Source organism: Phocoena phocoena, chromosome 5 (assembly GCF_963924675.1).
Source record: "Phocoena phocoena chromosome 5, mPhoPho1.1, whole genome shotgun sequence".
Taxonomy (NCBI): Eukaryota; Metazoa; Chordata; class Mammalia; order Artiodactyla; family Phocoenidae; genus Phocoena; species Phocoena phocoena.
Genome location: NC_089223.1, coordinates 88,201,372 through 88,221,269, shown reverse-complemented (window position 1 = coordinate 88,221,269; position 19,898 = coordinate 88,201,372). Strand labels below are relative to the sequence as shown.

Sequence of the window (19,898 nt, the reverse complement as noted above, 5' to 3'; positions counted from 1 at the left end):
GCAAGAATGAAGAGCAATGAAACATGCACTGATGGTGGGACAGCAAAATAGTACAGCACTTTGAAAACTGTTGGGCAGCTTCTCATAAAACTAAACATGCATTCCCAGGTATTTACACAAGAGAAATAAAAACCGATGTCCACGCAAACACCTGTATGCAAATAGCTTTACTCATAATAGCAAAGGCTGGAAATAACTCAACCTTCCAGCAACAGGTGAATGCATAAACAAATATGGTACATACATAATGGACTACTGAATATACCTACATATGCAACATGGATGAGCCTTAAGAGCATTATGCCCAATGAAAGAAACCAGACACAAAAAACTACAACCAGTCTGATTCCATTTATGATCTTCTGGAAAGGGCTAAACTAAAAGGACAGAAAGTCTGTGCACCTGCAAAGCTCTTGGGAGTCGAGCAAGGGGATTAGTGAACAACGGGACAGGGGGAAACATTTTTGGGGTGATCAAAATGTTGTGTACCGTTTGTGGTGATGATTACACAACTGTATCGATTTGTCAAACTTCACCAAACTGTAGACCTAAGTCAACACGGTAGTTTGCGGTATGTAAATTATACCTCAATTAAAGCAGAACAACTGTCTCTGGACCATGACTCTTGGCCTGATAATGCTGTTAATTGTCTAAGAAATACTTAGTGCCTATTGCAATCCTAATAATTGTTTGATGTGCAACTAAACCACAAAATTTCCTGATTACTTAACCCCAAATTTGCAAATGGCTGCCTAGAATCCAGCTTTAAGAGTTAAGAAAAAAAAAAATCTAAAATTTGTAATAGGGAGATTTAACATATAAATTCGAATTTCCAGCTTGGTTTAAAATACCATCAGGCATTGTCACATGAGAGCCAGGGATGTGAGCTTACCCCAGCCCTTAACCACTTCCAATGGACTCACACTTAACCATTTAACTTACTTGGCTGCTTATTTATCTCACTTTACTCAATACTTGACTAATTAATCCTTAACCCATCCTTCCTTTCTGATACCTAGAGTTCTTTACCACATTCATCATACCTTGCTTTATATTATGGATCTTTAAACACATTTTAAAAATCCCAACCAGACCATAATTCCAGACGGTCTCTGAATTATCAATCTATTTTTATAGTCTCACACAATGCCTTCAAGAGTTGGTACTTAATAAAATGAACAGTGATCGGTATTACTAAGCGATGTATACAAAAATTCTATGAAGGAATACCAATAACAATAAAACTTCTATCAGGGAGAAATGTTAAAAACAAGTTATAAATGTAGTTTTCCCATGAGTTCTCAATCAGGTTCCATTTACTACAGTCTATTATTAACTATAAATGAAGACTCTACAAAAAATAGCATCTTTTCAAACAGAATAAAACAGGCCCACATATTAAAAGAATGCAAGAAACTTGCCAAATACAAGTAACTCCCAGGTTTGGGTTAAACTTAGCGTATGACTGATAACAGAGGCTGCTTTTGCTAGGCTAAGTTCAAACACTTTAGAAATGAGCAATTAACAGTCCAAGCTAGAGAATTTACAGTAAGCCAAACAGGAAAGTTCCCAAAATCTAGCAGGTGTGTTATCAACAGTAAGTACTTAAAAGTCACTACAGCAGTAAGTTCTCAATAAACATATTTGCCTTGATGATGGCAAGATAACTATCTGACCACTTGTATGATGGTTATCTTTTACCTACGGATAAAACATCCACCTATTTTATCCATAAGTATGGTACGAGGGCACCTCTAAAAATGCCTGGAACCAGACCACAATCCCCTCCTCTACTTTCACTAATATAGGGTAATGTAATCTTAAGTTGCATTAACAGAAGCAATGGCATGTCTGGTCCCCTGGGAAATACAAGTTCCACGGCACTTTGCCCAGCTTAGACCACAGTATTGACTACAATCCAGAGAACACCCAGCAGAGGTTAAGCAGGAACATTCATGGTATCTATAGAAACCGTATCAAAGAGGAAGGCTGAGGAGGAAAACAGGCTATACAGCCTAAATAAGAATAAAGGAAGACAACAGTTAACTCAAATAACTAAATGGCATCATGCAGAAGAACAGCCAGGCTTATTTAACTTTACTCTAGAAGAATTAAAAACAATTAGTTACAGTGAAAGAGTATGCTCAGCATTACTAAGAGAACTATTAGGATGTGTTCTAAAGTAATGGTTTTGCTCTGAAGTATCTGAGCAAAGGAGATGGCCATTAAAATTATTCAGAAAAGAATCCCAACTATTTGCAGGTACCTTACAAACCTAAAATTCTAGAACTAAGTCATATACTATATTAAAAATTCAGCATAGAATCCTTTTACTTTTGCAATTCTAGCTAAATGGACTGATTACAGGGTATGTATTTTATCCTGCCCTATACCCCCAAGTTGTGTTCATTTCCTCGGCCTTTACAGGCAAGCGTTCTACTTGCTGATTGTCTTCCTTCCTTATGCTACCTATTCTGCACTCTGTATCTAGGGGTTCCGTATATACATGGTTGGTTGAATCCAGGGACCTGTGTTTACAGAGGGCCAGCTGTACTATGCCATTTTATATAAGGGACCTGAGCATGCATGGATTTTGGTAACCACAAGGGGTCCTAGAACCAGTTCCCCACAGATACTGAGAACGACTATAGTCACAACAAAAAGCAGTTCTACTTATTTTAAACAGAGATAAGGAGACCTCTCCAGAAAACCTTCAAAAATGATTTTCTGAATTACTATGGAGGGAATTTTAATATTTTGGTAGGCATGATAATAGGGAATAAAAACTCGGTTTGCTCTGTTTCCAGGCAGCCACTCCCAATGCACACTCATCACTTATAAGATACAAACAATACCAGCCATTCCCAGAAACCCGGCCAAATAACTACCTAACATTGTTCTACATATTGCTCTATATCTTGTTTCTCTATAAGAAAACCGAATGGTCGAACTCTAGATTTTAAAAAGCACAAGGTTAAAAAACACATACAACACACTGAGACCTATTTAAAATTGGATAGATGGTCAGATTATAAGGATATGCAACTGTATTACCAACTGTATACTGTGGTATAATTTTAACAGATAATATATTACTTTGGCAAGACCTACCATTTCAGTAAACAGTCTTATCAAGTGCCTAGACTTTCTTAACCTAAAAAAAAATGCTAGCATATAATATTGCCAATAGTTAACGTAGGACACATTTTTAAACCATTTAAATGAAACCTAAAATATTACTTCAGCATGTAAAGTACTCCATGGGAACAAAATTAAGCACTTAATAGAAGCATATTAACTCTTTCAAACCACTAGGCATCATTTAACAATTAACAGCTACCTACACTGAGAAGTATCCCAGTAACCTGAAATACTCTTAACTTGCCCAATTAACTCCCTTACACCACATACTAGATATATGCCTCAAAGTATATTTAAATCCCAACTATGTACACCTATAAATTTAACATTTAAATATTTTTAAAGAGGGGAAAGGGAGAAGAGGCAAGTCCAGACATTAATGAGTACAGTATTTACTCTTCAAGTAAAAGGAACTGATTTACTAAGAACCCTTTGATGGGTCACACCCTAAAGATGGGTTGCATCTAAAGACCCTTTGATGGGTCATTTGTGGTTAAAAAAAGGGTTTTTAACTTGTCTGTGGCCTGTTACAGGGAATGGAAAGTTCACATTTTAACACACTAATTACTTTGTACATTGCATAAAACACCCAACACTGAGAATTCAGTAAAACTGACCAAGATCTACAATATATCATTTCCTATTGTCTATTTAATACAAACATTTGTTTCAGTGACTAGAGTGCTTAGAATGGTCTAAGTAAAACAAAAACATCTGCTAAAAATGTGGTAACAAAATAATAAATAATCAGTCTTATGGAACTAACTTTAAGATGAAGAGAAAACTATCCTTTAATTATTCTGTCTTCGGGGATCCAATTCTGAGTAAAAACTACATACTTTATCTCATTAGATCACATCCTGACCTAACAAAGTGCTAAGCTACGTTCTTTAAAACACTGCTGTAACGACTACTTTAAAGAGCAACCCTGTGGAAAGATGCTGAATATGTAATCATAGTACACTTACAATTTAAGGAGAGAAAAAAAAACGTCCCACACTGGGGAAGAGAAGAAGCCATACTTAAAGAGACTAGAACAAAAATATCAAAGTGCTGTGGCCAAAATTAGTATAAATAGACTTTATTGAAGTCAGTGCCTCTGTACTGAGACAGAAGATTGTGTCTACATAAGCACAAGTTGTAACATTTCACAACTTCTAAAAGGAATGTCAACAATTACAACGATCATGCATACCATGGTCGATAATCACATTTTAGAAGCATTTTCAACCATTTCTAAAGAAATGCTTATAACATTGTTATATATAGAACTACTTTCAATAAACTGCAAAACATTGATCGACTTTTCCAGTATGAGCTACAGTGTCAACACAAAAGGGAGGCATAAATGTTTAATTTATGAAATCAGAATGGAATATTTACTGTAAAGAAAAATTAAAAAGCTCTCAAATAAAGGCCATTATTGAACCAACGTGAAGAGCACAACTTGAACTTTTGGGTTCACTCATCTTTTAAAGCTGTCCTCTGAATAACTTCAGTTCTAAGCATTGAATTCAGTACTGTGAATATTCCTTGGATTGCAGTTTGGCAATGATGCGGTCCAACTGTCTCTTTGCTTCACACTGTGGGAAATTGCTCATGTCATAATATTGAGGGGCAATTTTCACCAACCTGTCCAGAAGGGGGGGAAAAATTACCAAATTAACAATTAAAGTACTGGAATTGCTAACGGGATAGGCATTACTCATTAATATACTGATAAAGAAAGGCAAACCTACAAATCCAAATCAATGTTAAAATTACAAATGCCTAATCCTTATAAACACTTTTGATATGCATGCTTCTAATAAGCTGTAAATTTTCTGATGGTGGACTTTGCATAAACTTAAAAAAAAGATAAATTCTTATAAAAAATCCTTTCTTTACATTAATACAAAGATATTAACATAAGGTCATTCATTTCTTCACTCTAGAACACTATTTTGACCAACCTCTCTAAGGTTAGAATACTGAAGGGTCTATACAAGAAACATCCTGGTATTCAAATGACTGGATCTTCTCATTTTCAAAGTTCTAATAACCATAAATATAACTCTATACCCCAAACAATACACTTGACTGAATCTTTTTTAACGTTTAGCCATACAATTTTTTCTCAACAAAGCATTTAAGATAAAATGATAATGTCCTACACAATTTCAGTGTCAAAAGTCATAAATCAGTGTAGGAAATATAGCAAGTGACATCAACTAAAATAAGCGCTTCGGTCCCACCATTCTTGGCTGACGTTTCCTATCTTAAGTTATAGAATAGATTCTGGCAAAAAAGGAAAAAAAAAAGGACACAAGAGGCAGTGAGGTAGTGAGCTAGTGAAGTGGGTGGGTAATTTTGCTTAAAATAAGTCAGTTCTGAATACATTTTGTGCATCAAATATGCAATGATACAAAAAGAGGTATAGTTTTTAATGCTTGCTTAGCTCCTAGAGCACCAACATATAAATAACAGTTGAGAGCTAATTATAGTGGGACAGATAAAATATAAAGACTGACTGACTTCTGGAACCAGAAGACTTGAGTTAATCACAACAGCAAGAGAAGGGCTCTAAAGACACTCTTGATATCAGCTAACTGTAACTTTGTATTTGGCTCCAAATCCTGCCCATGTCTGTACCAATGATCTCACCGTCCTCTTATCAAACCAAAGATTTTAAGAGGTAACCATACCATCAGGTCAAAGCCCCATAACTATACACCTTAGTGATGAAAACACCAAATTCCCCAGAGTGAAACGAAAAACAAGACTCCTTTCAGATTCCATTCTGAGCAAACAGTAACGAAAACTTTTAGAACGAAAGGCGCTGAGCTTACCATTCGGGCTTGATATCTGTACACGTCCGGATGTAATTCTTTGTTGTAAGAACAAACTCATTATAAAGCACCCATTCAGGCTTGTGGTCAAGAACAGTAGAGGGATGCAACTGAACCACCTGGTTATCTTTCACAGTTAAGTAATGCCCTGTTCGTTCTAAATGTGCCACCTGAAACCAAAACCCAGTAAATTAATACAATACTTCTGATGTGCTAGTTACAAAACAAAAGTGGTGTAAAGCTACCTATATAATTAGGGACAAGCAAGCCTCACCTTTTGCTTTTTATCTGATGGCTATATTTATCTACCATTGCCTAATAAAAGCAGGCAGCAGCCAACTACAGCAGGCCAAATCTAACTCACTGCCTATGTTTGTAAGGCCTGTCAGCTAAGAATACTTTATACATCTTTAAGTGATTAGGGGAAAAAAAATCGAAAGAGAAACATTTGGTGACACTGGAGTGGAAATCACATGAAATTTACATTTCAGTGAAGTTTTACTGGAACACAGGCATTCCCATTTGTCCAAGGCTGCTTTTGTGCTACAAGGGCAGGCAGAGTTGAATAGTTTTAATAGGGACCTAAGGGGCCCACAAAGCCTACTATATACTATTTGGCCTTCCTGTCTTAGACTATCTAGAGTAGGTTCTTAATGCCAGGTGACAATTTTGTGGTAGCTGAACAATTACTAAAAGATTAATTATCTACAATCAAACACATCAATTAGTGGCACTCATCTAATATTTAACAAATACCAAAGCAGATGAAGATAGCCCTTTCCAATTCTAGAACTCTAGTAACATAAAGAATATGTGTGAATAACAGAAATGAATAATACATAATAGAAAATAAACTCAATTTTATTCAATAAATATTTACTAAGCACCTACTAGGTACCAGGTACTACACTTCATGCCCTATTTCTAATAAATTTTAATCTTAAGAGAATTAGAAATCCATAATGCTTGAATAACAGAGCAAGGCATGAAAATCCTAACTCTAATAAGATCTTGTAAGATGCCACAATAAACATTCTGTTGCTCTGATTTCAAATACTGACAATGCGCCAATATACTTTCATTCTGACTCAGTGCATTTAAGTCCATTCTATTTATTGAGCTCATTTGGCCTTAAGGCAGGCCACATCTTGCTTAAAAGACAGAGCCAAAGGAGACAACGAAAAAAAACAAGTGGGATATATAAGAGATCCCATCCCAAGTAAGGGATTGACTTGTTTTCATCAGAAAAACTTTGCATTTTTAAAAACATAATCTGTTGTAAGTCCCTTAAAATAAATACTCACTAGATTTACCCGACAAGTTTTACTTCAGCCTCCAATATAAAACACAAAGCTAAATGAAATGTTTTAAATTATTTTTCTTTACTACTTAAATCAAAAGACACGCCTGGCTTTCCCAGCACCAAGTGTCTTAAAGACTCCACTAATAAAAAAGTAATTCTAAAATTGATGTCTATATAACTGGATCACTAACTATGCCATTTAGTGAATTAATTTAGACACGTAAAAACTTCTCAGTGTGTCAGTTCATTCAAGAATTTGGACATAAAATTTAAGATCAATATTTACAGGCATTCTTTAACTGAATTTTTGTGTTTATGCGGATTCCAAGGGCTGCTATAGAAAACAAACATTATGTAAACATTTAATTATGCACTTCTGTATTATCCACATACCTGCATAAAATACCCAGTAACCAAAGCTTTTCTTATATTAATATAATAGTCCCTGCTTGTAAAGTCAGTACTTCGACGAGGCAAGTTAAATCTGTCCATAATTCTCGATAGCTGCTGGCGTACATTGTCTGCTGACATCAGGGACCTGTAGTTAATGAAGTTGTCATAACACCACTGAACCGATTCATGATCTACAAAGTTGGAGGGAGGGAAAATAAGAGGGATGTGAATCATCCAAACAGGTATATTATCTAATTAAAAAAGGAAATCACTATAAACAGTAAGCTAAGTAATCCAAAAGGGAATAACCCACATCATTTTTATAAATTAATCACAATGTTATCAACTTTCCTACAAATCTGGAGTGAAGTTCAAAATTAGAAATAGCACTAAGGTTTCTGGCTATTGAATGACAAAACAATGGTTTTTGGATAAACTATTCTAATTGTTCTGAGTTATTTACCCATAAACATCCACCGGGTTGTTTTCGATAGTCTGACAGGGGTGGGTTGAGAGAATTTGGAAAAATGCCATGTCTTTCTCATTTTCAAAGGAAAAACAAGCTTAGATTAAGACTATCAAATACAATTTAAAAGTTATAAAAATGAACTTCAAGTGACTATTGTGTGCTTTGCTTTACTCCTGAGCTAGAGCACCCCAAACTTAGTGTTTAGAAGTTTTACTGTGACCCATGTACCTCTTAGTGGTTTAAAATACAAGTGACATAGTTTACAAGGATGTCTGGAACACTCACTCTTATGTTTAATAAACAAAGCTTATATCAAAGCACTTCAAGTAATTTCACTACATATATTTTATTATCAAAGGGATCTTTCTCCATTGATGAATCCTTCCAACTAACCTAGAGATGCTCATATAAGAGCTCAAACTGTAGCATCATGTAAAACATTACACAGTGCCATCTTTATGTCTCAAAGACAGTCACAATGGAAAACTGCATTATTTACTTCAGAGGCCCTTCGATAAATAAATCTAAGAGGGTTATTTGTGAAATGGGGGGGGGGGTTCCTTAAAATATTACAACTATGATGATACTTTTCCAGCTATGTGATATACAGTAATCTTTGGCATAGTCCTTTCTCCTTGGTTCTAGGATTCTACGAATTATAATATACATATTCTTAATAGTTTGTCAGAGGAACAACAGGTATATTAATAAATGTTTATCCATTACAAAATGCAGCCACATTTCAGAAACAGGGTAGGTGGATAGATGGTGTAGTAAATGACCTTTAAATTGAAGACCTGACATGTTAAAATGTCCATTAATTAACCCATCTGGAATGAGAAATAAAAGGTATCCAACTGAACATACTGACATTTAAAGCAAAGCACTGAGTATCTTCAGAGATGAAACAAAGAAAGTATGTGCTTAATGAAAGGTAACGTCGAAACAGACAATAAAAAGGGGGACTTCTTAAAAGGGTTGTTCATTTGCAGACTCTGATCTGGAGTGTAGTGTTTCTGACATGCTAAACTTTTCACAGAATTCATACACTGAAGAGTAACAGAACAGGAATTTTAAGTTGTCAAGATAAACAAATAGTATCTGATGGTTTTACTATGTCTCTAAATTTTTGAGAAATAGTTTGATAAATGGGAGGAATAAAATCTAAACACGGTAACATTTTATTAAAATAATTCTAGCTATATATTTCTCAGTGAAACTACTCTTAAGATCTAAAGCCAAACCATTAGCACAGACACACACAAACACACAGAGAAATTAAGGCACTGCAAAATAACTTAAATCTAGTTCTGTTTCCCAAGTGTTAAAACAAATAGTATAAAGACTAATTTATCTTTACTATGTAATCAATCATTGTCTTTAATGAAATAGATCGTCTTGACTAATATCTGAAATATTTGCTAATATCTGCTCGTTTGCAAATACACAATATTTCAAATACAACACAGCATCACTTAAAAACTAGTTAAAACACCCCAAATTCAATAAATGGATCTGAAATGTCCAAATATTATGTGGAGATCAAAGTTTGATGTTATTTTTAGAATAGCTCTCATTTGAAAAGGTGGCAGTGATTAAAGGCTAAATGTCCAGTCTTTCTGTTTCCTTTGACCTTATTAAGAAAAGTGTATCGAGGAAAAGGTCTAAAACTAACCAACAGCTTACCATCCCTATGGCAGTGAAAAGCATTTAGTAGAAAAGGATCATCTATCTAGTGAGTAGGTGCTCCCATTCTACTTCATGACACTCCCTCTGCTCAGAATGGGTAGGAGAAAGCTTTTATAGGTACCTACTGTTCAATATTCTCCTAGAAAGTTCCGAACTACCAAATATGCGTATAAAGCACAAGCATTCTTTAGCAATTTTATCATTTAAATCTTAAAACTCCTCTAAGATATATTTATATGAAAACACACAGTTCCACTATAAATCTTAAATTTCATTTTCAAACCAAATTATGAAATACAATGCTGTGCTAGTTATCATCAAAAGCTTAAATGACAAAATAATACAACCTAATTTTAAAAGAATTAAAATGTCCTGTGAGAGAAATAGGGTTAAAAAACCATGCTGCTCCTATAGAAATCTTTTCATTTCCACTTAAAACAGTACCTTAATAACATCAAGGGATTCTGAGAACCAAGATGGATGTGAATCTGCTCCTTCTCAAGGCAGTTATCACAATCTGTTAACAAGTTACGTGTCTGCTGGTCACACAGTTATCAACTAGCATGCAATACAGTTCGCACCACAACAGGAATATAGTGTATTTCTTGAATTGACCTATCCTATCGGGAATAAAGGCTTTAACATTATGCATTACCAATACTTTGGACACAAGAAGGATAAAATAAATTTTCTGAAGTAAACTATGTATTGGCCTTCATCTGTTTCTCAATTACTTTTCATTTACCTCCCTTATCTGCCCCAAATTTATCAGATCCAGGAAGAGAAGGACTCTACCTTTTCCTTATCTGATATTCATCAATTCTGTCAACTCATATCAGAGTTCGTGTGTAAGACACAGATGTGCAATTTGGCTGCTAAGGTCCTTGTTCCTCATACTGGCCCTCTAGCACTTCTGGACCCTGAATGAATAAATTCACCCCTATCCCCAAAGAGATGTGCCAAAGTCAACATACTATTTTAAGAGTGTAAATAGGATTTTTTGAGAAATAAAAATGAGATTCAAATAAAACAAGGAGTGCAAAATTTGAATGTCTATATAATAAATTAGGAAACTAAATTCTTATCAGCAGAAACCACAAACTTTCAGAGTGATTGAAGACACCACATTCCTGGAAAAGGATGATGTAGGGCTATCAGTCTCTGATAACGTATCACCCAACAGGTTAACCTACCTATATGTAGAAATCAAATACTTTCAGAATCTATTGCAATTATTTCCACATTTTTTCCCCTTTACATTTTCCTCTCATTTAATTTTTATAAATAGTGCATTCCAACAAAAGCATCTAGCAATAACTGTATTATTACCACTATGTTTCCTTGTTTTCAAATAACTGGAAAATGTTTTTCATGCTGCTAAATATTCTCTGAAAACAATATAAAGCTAGAACAATATTTCATCACGTTGCTATAGCATAAATCACTGAACCATCTTTCTACTGGTGGGCATTTAGGTAGTTTCCATTTTCCTTTACTATGATAGATAACTGTGGGATAAAAAACTTGAAACATATCTCTGTCCACAGAATACTAAAAGAAAATCTCACAGATTATCTCTGGGTCAAAGGGTTTGAGTTTGTTAAGGTTCTTGGTAACATAAAATCTACTGCTTTACATAAACATAACATAAATTTACATTCCCAGCTCTGGTGTAAGACTGCTCCACTAAACCCACTCCCACACAACTAAAGACTATTTTTCTTTAACCTGTGCCAATTTTATAGGTGAGAAAATGGCACCTCTCAATAACAATGCATTTATTGAACTACAAGTAGAGGTGAATTTCCTCCTCGTGTTTATGGACCACTTATAGCCTGAGAATGGTCATTCACATTTATAGCCTGTATTTCTATTTTGTTAGTTTACTCTTTTGTAAGAGCTATTTATTAGTAAAAATATTAGACAGTAATAATTCTATAATACAAAACGATTCACAAAAAATGCAAAATTAAAAGTATATCAAAATCTGTATGTTCATGGTAAATTTTATACAAGTATTTTACCTTTATTTCTCTGTATTTTCCAGCTTTCCAGTGCTTTTTCCCTGATTATAAAAGTAAACAACTCTGGAAAAGATGGGCAATTTCTATTTTAAATGCTAGTCATGAGTTTCTTTCTAAAGGATCTCTGGGTTTCTAATGTAAAGTTGTCACGGATAATAAATGAAAGTGCGATGAAGAAACATCTTATATGCTGCAAGTGACATTTAGACAAAAGAGTGCCTTCAATCTAATTTACACTTACTTTGTTTAAAAGCGTGGTAGACATTCAGCAGTGTCAGATGATCTCCATCTATGTGGGCAAATCTCATCTTGGCCTCATCTGCAGCTTTCTTGGCCTCCGTGGGGCGAACAAAACACTGTGGGACTAAACAAGGTTGGTATGGGCCCAACACAAACGCCCATATCGATGAGTCACGCATTCACAGATAGAGGAACAAGGCCTAGCTAGGTCAGTTCACAGAGCATAGGGCAGGGCAGGATGGCCTCCAACTGCATCTTGGACTGTTTACTACCTTGATTTGGTACATCAACACCTAACCACATCTGTAAGACAAGAGGGTTTCAAAGCTACAGAGTACCTGATTATTTTTAACTAGATCTAAAAGTAGGCATCAAAACAGCTATTCTGAAGGCCATCAAGATACTAGAAAGCTCAACTTATTTCAAAAACCAGTGCCGATAGCTCTACCAATAGCCAGAATTACGGTGTTAATAGCCTTTTAGCTAAATATAATTTTTAAAAAGGCCATCCATTGAATCCACTGAATGGTTATGAAAGTGATGAAGCTATACTTGCCCACTGCAGGGCTAAAAACAACTTTCCAACCAGTGTACTGCCACATTTCTATTGTAATTCTTCCCTAGTGCTGTGGCTATTACCAACTGGTGGGTATCACTATTAGCACTGGTGAGCAGAAACATATGTAAACATAAAAAATATCATGAAATCTTGGGTTTTGATGATAGCAGTAGTGGTGGAAGGTTAAACCGCCTCTGAATTAAGAAAATTCAAAAAGGCTGGGAATATTCGGCCTAGTTTTCCAGCATTTTAAGAAAAAGATTAGAAAATAAAGTCCCAAGTTCTTTTTTTAAACTGTATTTGAAGACTTCAATATAAAAGCAGAATCCAATATTTTAAAAGTTGACAATTAGTCTGAAACGGTCATTATTTCAAGGGTCATCAAAATATATAACTACAGTATTTGTTTAGAGCCTCAATATTAATTCACATAAAACTTTAAGTTGTTACATACAAAGCGTGCACTATATTTTTTGAAATACAACTTTCCTTAATTCACTTTAGCAATTCCATAGTCGTAATAGCAGTATGAAAATAAAAGGACTTAACAACTTGGGACTTTGTGAACACATTTTTAAAGCTCTTAAAACTTTGTCAATAAAAAAAATTATAAATTATCAGTTCAGATAGAAGATAATGGGAATAATCGACAGTGAGATCAAATACAGTTATCAATTACTCTTTGCCATACAGTTTCCCCTTTAAAGTGATTCCAAAGAAGCCAAATAGAGACAATGACACATAATCACAGTAAATACTAAGTCTTGCTTAATGTAACTGAAGCAAGGTAATAAATAAAAGTACAGAAACCTCTCATAGCTGTGAAAGTTAATGTGAACTAGCTACCAGAGTTAAATATTGGGTATAAGAAGCACTCCATAAGGCCCCTGATTTGTACTATTTATATCAGGACCTGAAAACTTCAGAAACTATTTAAATGGAATACAAAGCATTACAAGCTCAGCAAACTGTTTCAGTTCCGTGACTTCTTCCTCACACTTTAATAACGTTTTCCCCCACAAATGCCATGCTTAATAACCGCTGCACGTAAGTGTTCACTCTCTTGATGGGCTAAAGATGACCAGTAAACCCTACGTTTTGTAGAACTAGTACAAATAAGAGATGTAGTTGGAAGATCTCAACTGCATCATAATGACCAATTTTTTTTAAGGGCTAATTTTCTGAACTCAGACAATGGTAATTGTATAGTATGCCTGATAAGAGAACCTAGAAAAATAAAAACTAGGCAGATAACAAATACACAATCTGTTAAAACTCTTGCCCCACACTTTCTCTAACAACTAAAATGTTGGGTTAACTACAACTGGGAGAATCTAGCAAAAACAACATATAAGAAAAGGCAGACAACAACCTACCACCACCTCCGCAAGAGACTACAATTTCATTAAAATGATTCGATACTGCCCTGCCCATCTGCTCTGAGTCTGATCAATCATAACTCTGCAAAAAAAACATTTTAGCTAGTTCTTAAATTAAAAATTCATACCATTAAAATATACATCTAAACTAAGCCAAAATTTTTATATTTAGAAATTTAAAAAATTTCCTCCTTTAACTACATGTAAGATTTTGAATTATTTGAGGCATTTAATTATAAATAATACCAATAAACCACTCTGACTGGAAGTCAACTTTCCCCAGTACTGAAACTAGTATTATAGAGTACTTTGATAGTAAAAACTTAATACGTTTTCTATTTTTCACTGCAAGAACCAGTGTATATTTTTATATTAACAGTATTTCTTTTTTTGGAAAATCTAATTTCCAAGTTACTATTTATTTATGAATTAAGTGTTACTATTAAAAACAATAGTATTTGTTCAGCTTAATGTTCTAATTTTTAAAATATGCAATTTTATCTATTAGACATATTTATTTTATCAAGTGTTTTCCTGTCATTGTAAAAGAATTACCATCAGGTCAGATTTTAAACCCAGAATTATATATTACTACTTCTATTTATCTGATACTAAGTTTGAAGTAAATGTTTGATTGCCACTGCAGTACAATTTATACATGTAGAAAAAGCTCACTCTTTAAATGACAGTTTGCTTTGTCTCAGGCTCACTTAATAGTGCCAGCTACTAGAACAAAGTTCTTCTGGTACTTTTAGCAATAAACTGCAAAACTGATGGACCTACCAAAGAACTCAGTTATAATGTCTTCAGACTTATTCTCTTATTGAGATTTTTATTTGCACTCAAGAGAGCCCATGTTTTTACTATACTGTGTGCACAATGACTTAATTTACTTTTGTAAATACTATGTCATTATGAAGCTACTTTACAAGATATTTAGGAAACAAAATGAGTCCCTTAAAACCACCTATAAAATCCACTATCATACTAAATATTAGAAAACAAAACCAAAAGTGAAGTCCACCCAAACTTTGAAGAGCTGGGCTTTTTTTAGTTCCTTTCCCTCTATTACCTGACAACATAGCAGTAATAGATAGGACCTCATTAGAACAGTTGTAGTCACAACTTGCAATAACCATTTTAGCGAGCTGTGGATCTAGAGGAAACTCAGCCATCATGGATCCCAATTCAGTCAGATCTCCATCATCATTTAAAGCAGCCAGATAATTCAAAAGTTCTAGGGCTCTCATCAGAGTTTCAGGAGCTAGGAGGAAAAGGCAATAAAACAGACAAGCAAAAACGTGACAAAGTACAAATTATTATAAGCATTCTCATTTTTCATTCTACAGTGGACAAAACTCGAAACTCAAACTGTTATCAAATTCAATTACAGAGATCTAGCAAACTATGAATCACATAAAATTGCAAAACTTTCCTGTATAACAGTAAAACTGTCATCTTCCTAAGTACATTAAATAACTGTTAACTCAACAATGTGTTTATCAAACTATTTTTCTTCCAAAAAAAATTGGGAAATTTTTCATTTTCATGCCCTGTCAATAACTCCCAGAATAATTTAGCTATTCTGAAGGGGAAAAAAAAAAAGAATTTGCTCTTTTGTCGCTCTTTTAGTTTTAATGCTAACACACAAAATTTATCTTGACACATTGTAAGAAACAGGTAAAATGTATTTAATATATATACTGAATAGGATGCAGAGAAAGAGTCAATTTTGGTTAAAAGGTTTGATAAAATATGCTTTGAGAATTCATACCTGGTGGATCCATAAAATCAAAATGCACCAAATCATCAATACCAAGTTTCTTCAATTGTAACACAACTGATCCTAAATTAGAACGCAAAATCTCAGGATAGGTGTTATCCTAGAAAAATACAAAAACATTTGTTCTGTTAAACACTCCTTAATCCTCTTGCTCCAAAAAGCAAAACGTATCTGTTCTCTGCCCCCCTCAGCTATTAACTTTTGGCATTTCTTCTAAACCGCTGACTAAAGAGAGGAGAAAAACACTTATGGACTAAAAAGACTAAAAGGGAATCAGACACTTTCTATGAAGTATCTTTATAGGGTTCGAAGCGTTACTGCTGCTGCCCACCTCGACTTAGAACTGTAACAAAGATTTGTATTGGTAGACTACACCATAAATCTCAGAAAAACTAAAAGAGATTATAGTGCCCAAAGGCAAGATAAAGTAAATGAAGTAATTTTCTCCTGGTGACAAATTCAACTTAACCTTCCAAACACACTAGGAAGGACACAGTAAAACCCTTACCTGCATTTCTGTTTTGTAAGCTTTCTCTGTATAAAGTCTGAAGCACTTCCCAGGTCTGGTTCGTCCAGCTCGACCAGCCCTTTGCTGAGCTGAAGCTTTACTAATGGCTGTCACTAAAAGGGACTCGACTCTGATTCGAGGATTATATACCTATTGGAATGGAAATAACATTAAGAATGATTCTTCCTTCAGTTAAACACAAAACTGTGATCTAACAGAAGTATCCAAAGCCCACAGCTAACCCCAAAATAAACAAAGGAGTACTGATGACCACGATAAACCATGCCGGGACAGAAACAAAATTCATCGTCTTTACTCCTTAACTTTCTTTCAGGTATTCTCTCTCCAACATTTTGAGAGACCCAAGCTAACGTGAAAAGTCTCTTATCTAACACACAGATAGCTTATATCATCTTTACTCTTCCTAATTTAAAATAATTTCAGCTTTACCTTACTCTTATATAGTGGATTGTGCTGAAGGTTTTTGCCTGAAAAGAACCTGTCAATTTCAACACCTTGGACATTAAGAAAACTATTTTCAACTTAGTCCAGAAGAAGTCAGTTATATGCTGCCAGTTTAAAGGACAGTTTTCTATCAAAAACATGAATACTATGTACAATGAATTCTCCCAATTATACTTATAAAATGTAATCAAATGCAATCAAAGATCTTTAAATTATAAAACATAGTTTTATTTATTTACTGAGTAGTCACTTCATTTGGTAAAAGTGCTTGGTATTCAGTACTGTTAAACTAGAGGTTAACATAGTACTTTTTTTTCAAGTACTGTGCCTGGCACATAGAAACTCTAATTTAGTTGGGGAGTGACTGATATGCAGGTTATGATAATCAATCCTGTATTTATTACTACCACCATACTCCTTACATGAACATACACTCACATACAAAACACTCACCATCACTACAAAGAAACAACGAAAACAATGCAACCGAAAAGAAGCCTAGGGTTAAACATTAAACATGGGCTTAGTATGTGACAGCCAGCTAGAACACAAAGGGTTCATATCTCAGAAGTCTGAAAATGAAACACAAACTGGAAAATAATTCTAAAAAGTAAATTTCAGCCATTAAATTAGTAAGCAGTAAATACTGTTAAACTAATACTAATTTATAGAGTACTAAAGTAGTACAAAATACGTACCTTTTGTTTCGCAAATCCAGGATCAATCACAAATACCACACCATCTATTGTCAAAGATGTCTCTGCAATGTTAGTTGACACAACAACCTGTTAAGAAATAAAGAGTATTTAACTTATACTACCGGCCAAGTACAATTCAAATAGTAAGATTAGCATTAACTTTCACTAAACAATCAGTTACAACCCACTAAATAAACCAGAAATAAGGTTTGATCTTTAATGACCAATGCTATATAAAGACAAATATTTAAGAATTCAGGGCTTCCCTGGTGGTGCAGTGGTTGAGAGTCCGCCTGCCGATGCAGGGGACACGGGTTCGTGCCCCGGTCAATAAAAAGTTATGTTAGTACTAACATGATAGCTTGCTTTTTCATGTGGGTGTTTTACTGTATTTTAAACAGGTTTTAGAAGATTAGGGGCTTGAGAATGACATGTTACATAATTTTTCTTTTTAAACAATGGGAAAATGGGATCCTCATTATTATTTTCCCCAAAACATCTGATTTTGGGAACAAACTGCTGCCATTAAGTAGGAGATACATGTATATGCAAGCAGTTGACACAGAAGATAGATCAGAGTCTGCTCTTAAAGCTTTTACAGTTTGTAAAGAAACATTAGAGGTGGAGAGGAAGTGTAATGACATCAAAAATGGGCTGTAAGGTTTCCCTGGTGGCGCAGTGGTTGAGAGTCTGCCTGCCAATGCAGGGGACACGGGTTCGTGCCCTGGTCCGGGAAGATCCCACATGCCGCGGAGCGGCTAGGTCCGTGAGCCACGTCCACTGAGCCTGCACGTCTGGAGCCTGTGCTCCGCAACAGGAGAGGCCACAACAGTGAGAGGCCCGCGTACAGCAAAAAAAAAAAAAAAATGTGCTCTAAGATTTTTAAAGTGTTTATTTCCAAAGTGAAGACAAGGAAAACTTACTGAGAAAATGGCATTTAGGAGAGTTGTTGAAGGTAAGGTGGGATCTACCCACAAGAGGGAAGGGAAGAGCACTAGAAATAGAAGGTTCGGCTTAAACGAGAGAGCATGTGGACAAGAATGCCCATAGGCACATGTAAGAAAGGACTCACACTGCCAGGAAATCTTGGAGGTTTAAAAGATTACTAGAATGCCGCGGAGCAACTAAGCCTGTGTGCCACAGCTACTGAGCCTGCACTCTAGAGCCTGCGAGCCAAAACTACTGAAGCCCATGCACCTAGAGCCCGTGCTCTTCAACAAGAGAAGCCACTGCAATGAGAAGCCCGAGCACCATAACTAAGAGTAGCCCCCGCTCGCCACAACCAGAGAAAGCCCGCGCACAGCAACGAAGACCCAACGCAGCCAAAAATAAATAAATAAATAAATAAATTTTTATATATTAAAAAAAGATTACTAGAACATCACTAACAGGATATTTTAGAATCACTTGCATGTCTAAGACGAAAACGCTCCCTTTGTGCATTGGTCAGTTGAAAAGACTACTAACTAGCAAATGGACAATAAACTATAAGTGGTTTGATGCTAATGAAATATATTTTCCAGAACATTTCGAAGACGCACACATTCAATAATTAGAGCTGAAGCAAGCATAAACAAGGTTAACAGGTGAACTTAAATAAATACAACCAGAGTTTATTTAATATTCTTCTACAAAGTCAGTGTGTTGTAGTGGAAGGAGGAGGGGTAGGTGGCAAAGCCAGGAATCAAACCTAAATAGCTAAGTAAGAGTGGAGAGGTTTTAACACCCCCAAGCTTTAACTTCCTTTTATAACTCTTATATACTAGTCTAGCTGAGACAGAGCTTTAAGATATAAACTTAGATAATGTGGAAAGCCCTTTTATAAACTATATAGAATCACAAACTACATGCCTGTGATTACATAAGAGGTCTTGTGATTTTCTGTTATTCTGGGGTGAAAATGGTTGCCATTATGGATAGATGTTGTACTTCTAGATAGATGTTTAAAACATATTTTTGGGGAAAAAAAATTTCACATATTTCTAATAGAACAAAATATACTCAATATAATAAAAATGTATTGATGTGATTAACCCTTTGAGTTATTTAAAAACAATTTTTGTCCACCAAATAATTTCACTTGGTGTTCATGTGTTTTCTCTGGGTGTGTGTGTGACAAATCATACAACACCTTATAAGGTGGTGTGGATGTGTGATTTCACAAGTGTTTAAGAATCAGGTGATCACACCAACTTTGACAAGCTCCGTGTCATTACTGATGATAAAGTCAACTGCCATCCCAAAGTCACACTCTGAAATACAAGCATAAAAACACCTAGAGAAGCATAGTCTTTAGACTTTTTCCAAAGATTAAAAAAGTAAATTGGTTAAAAAGCTTTAAGGTGATAAAAACTTTTTTTTCAGTAGGACCTACCTACCCTACGAGAGGTGGGTTTTGGGACAAAAAAGGGGAACAATC

The 19,898-nt window shown here is 35.0% G+C and overlaps 1 protein-coding gene across 1 annotated transcript in view; it reads right to left on the bottom strand.

Moving 5' to 3' along the window:
• Positions 1-4,206: 4,206 nt before the first annotated feature.
• Positions 4,207-19,898, bottom strand: part of DHX15 (DEAH-box helicase 15) — a 51,607-nt gene continuing 35,915 nt past the window's right edge. The window contains exons 7-14 of the mRNA XM_065877158.1: positions 17,480-17,566; positions 16,317-16,466; positions 15,800-15,908; positions 15,098-15,289; positions 12,089-12,211; positions 7,666-7,856; positions 5,970-6,139; positions 4,207-4,773 (exon numbers count right to left, since the gene is read on the bottom strand). Coding sequence (XP_065733230.1) covers positions 4,656-4,773; positions 5,970-6,139; positions 7,666-7,856; positions 12,089-12,211; positions 15,098-15,289; positions 15,800-15,908; positions 16,317-16,466; positions 17,480-17,566 — 1,140 coding nt within the window. The 3' untranslated portion in view covers positions 4,207-4,655. The remainder of the gene's footprint in view (positions 4,774-5,969; positions 6,140-7,665; positions 7,857-12,088; positions 12,212-15,097; positions 15,290-15,799; positions 15,909-16,316; positions 16,467-17,479; positions 17,567-19,898) is intronic.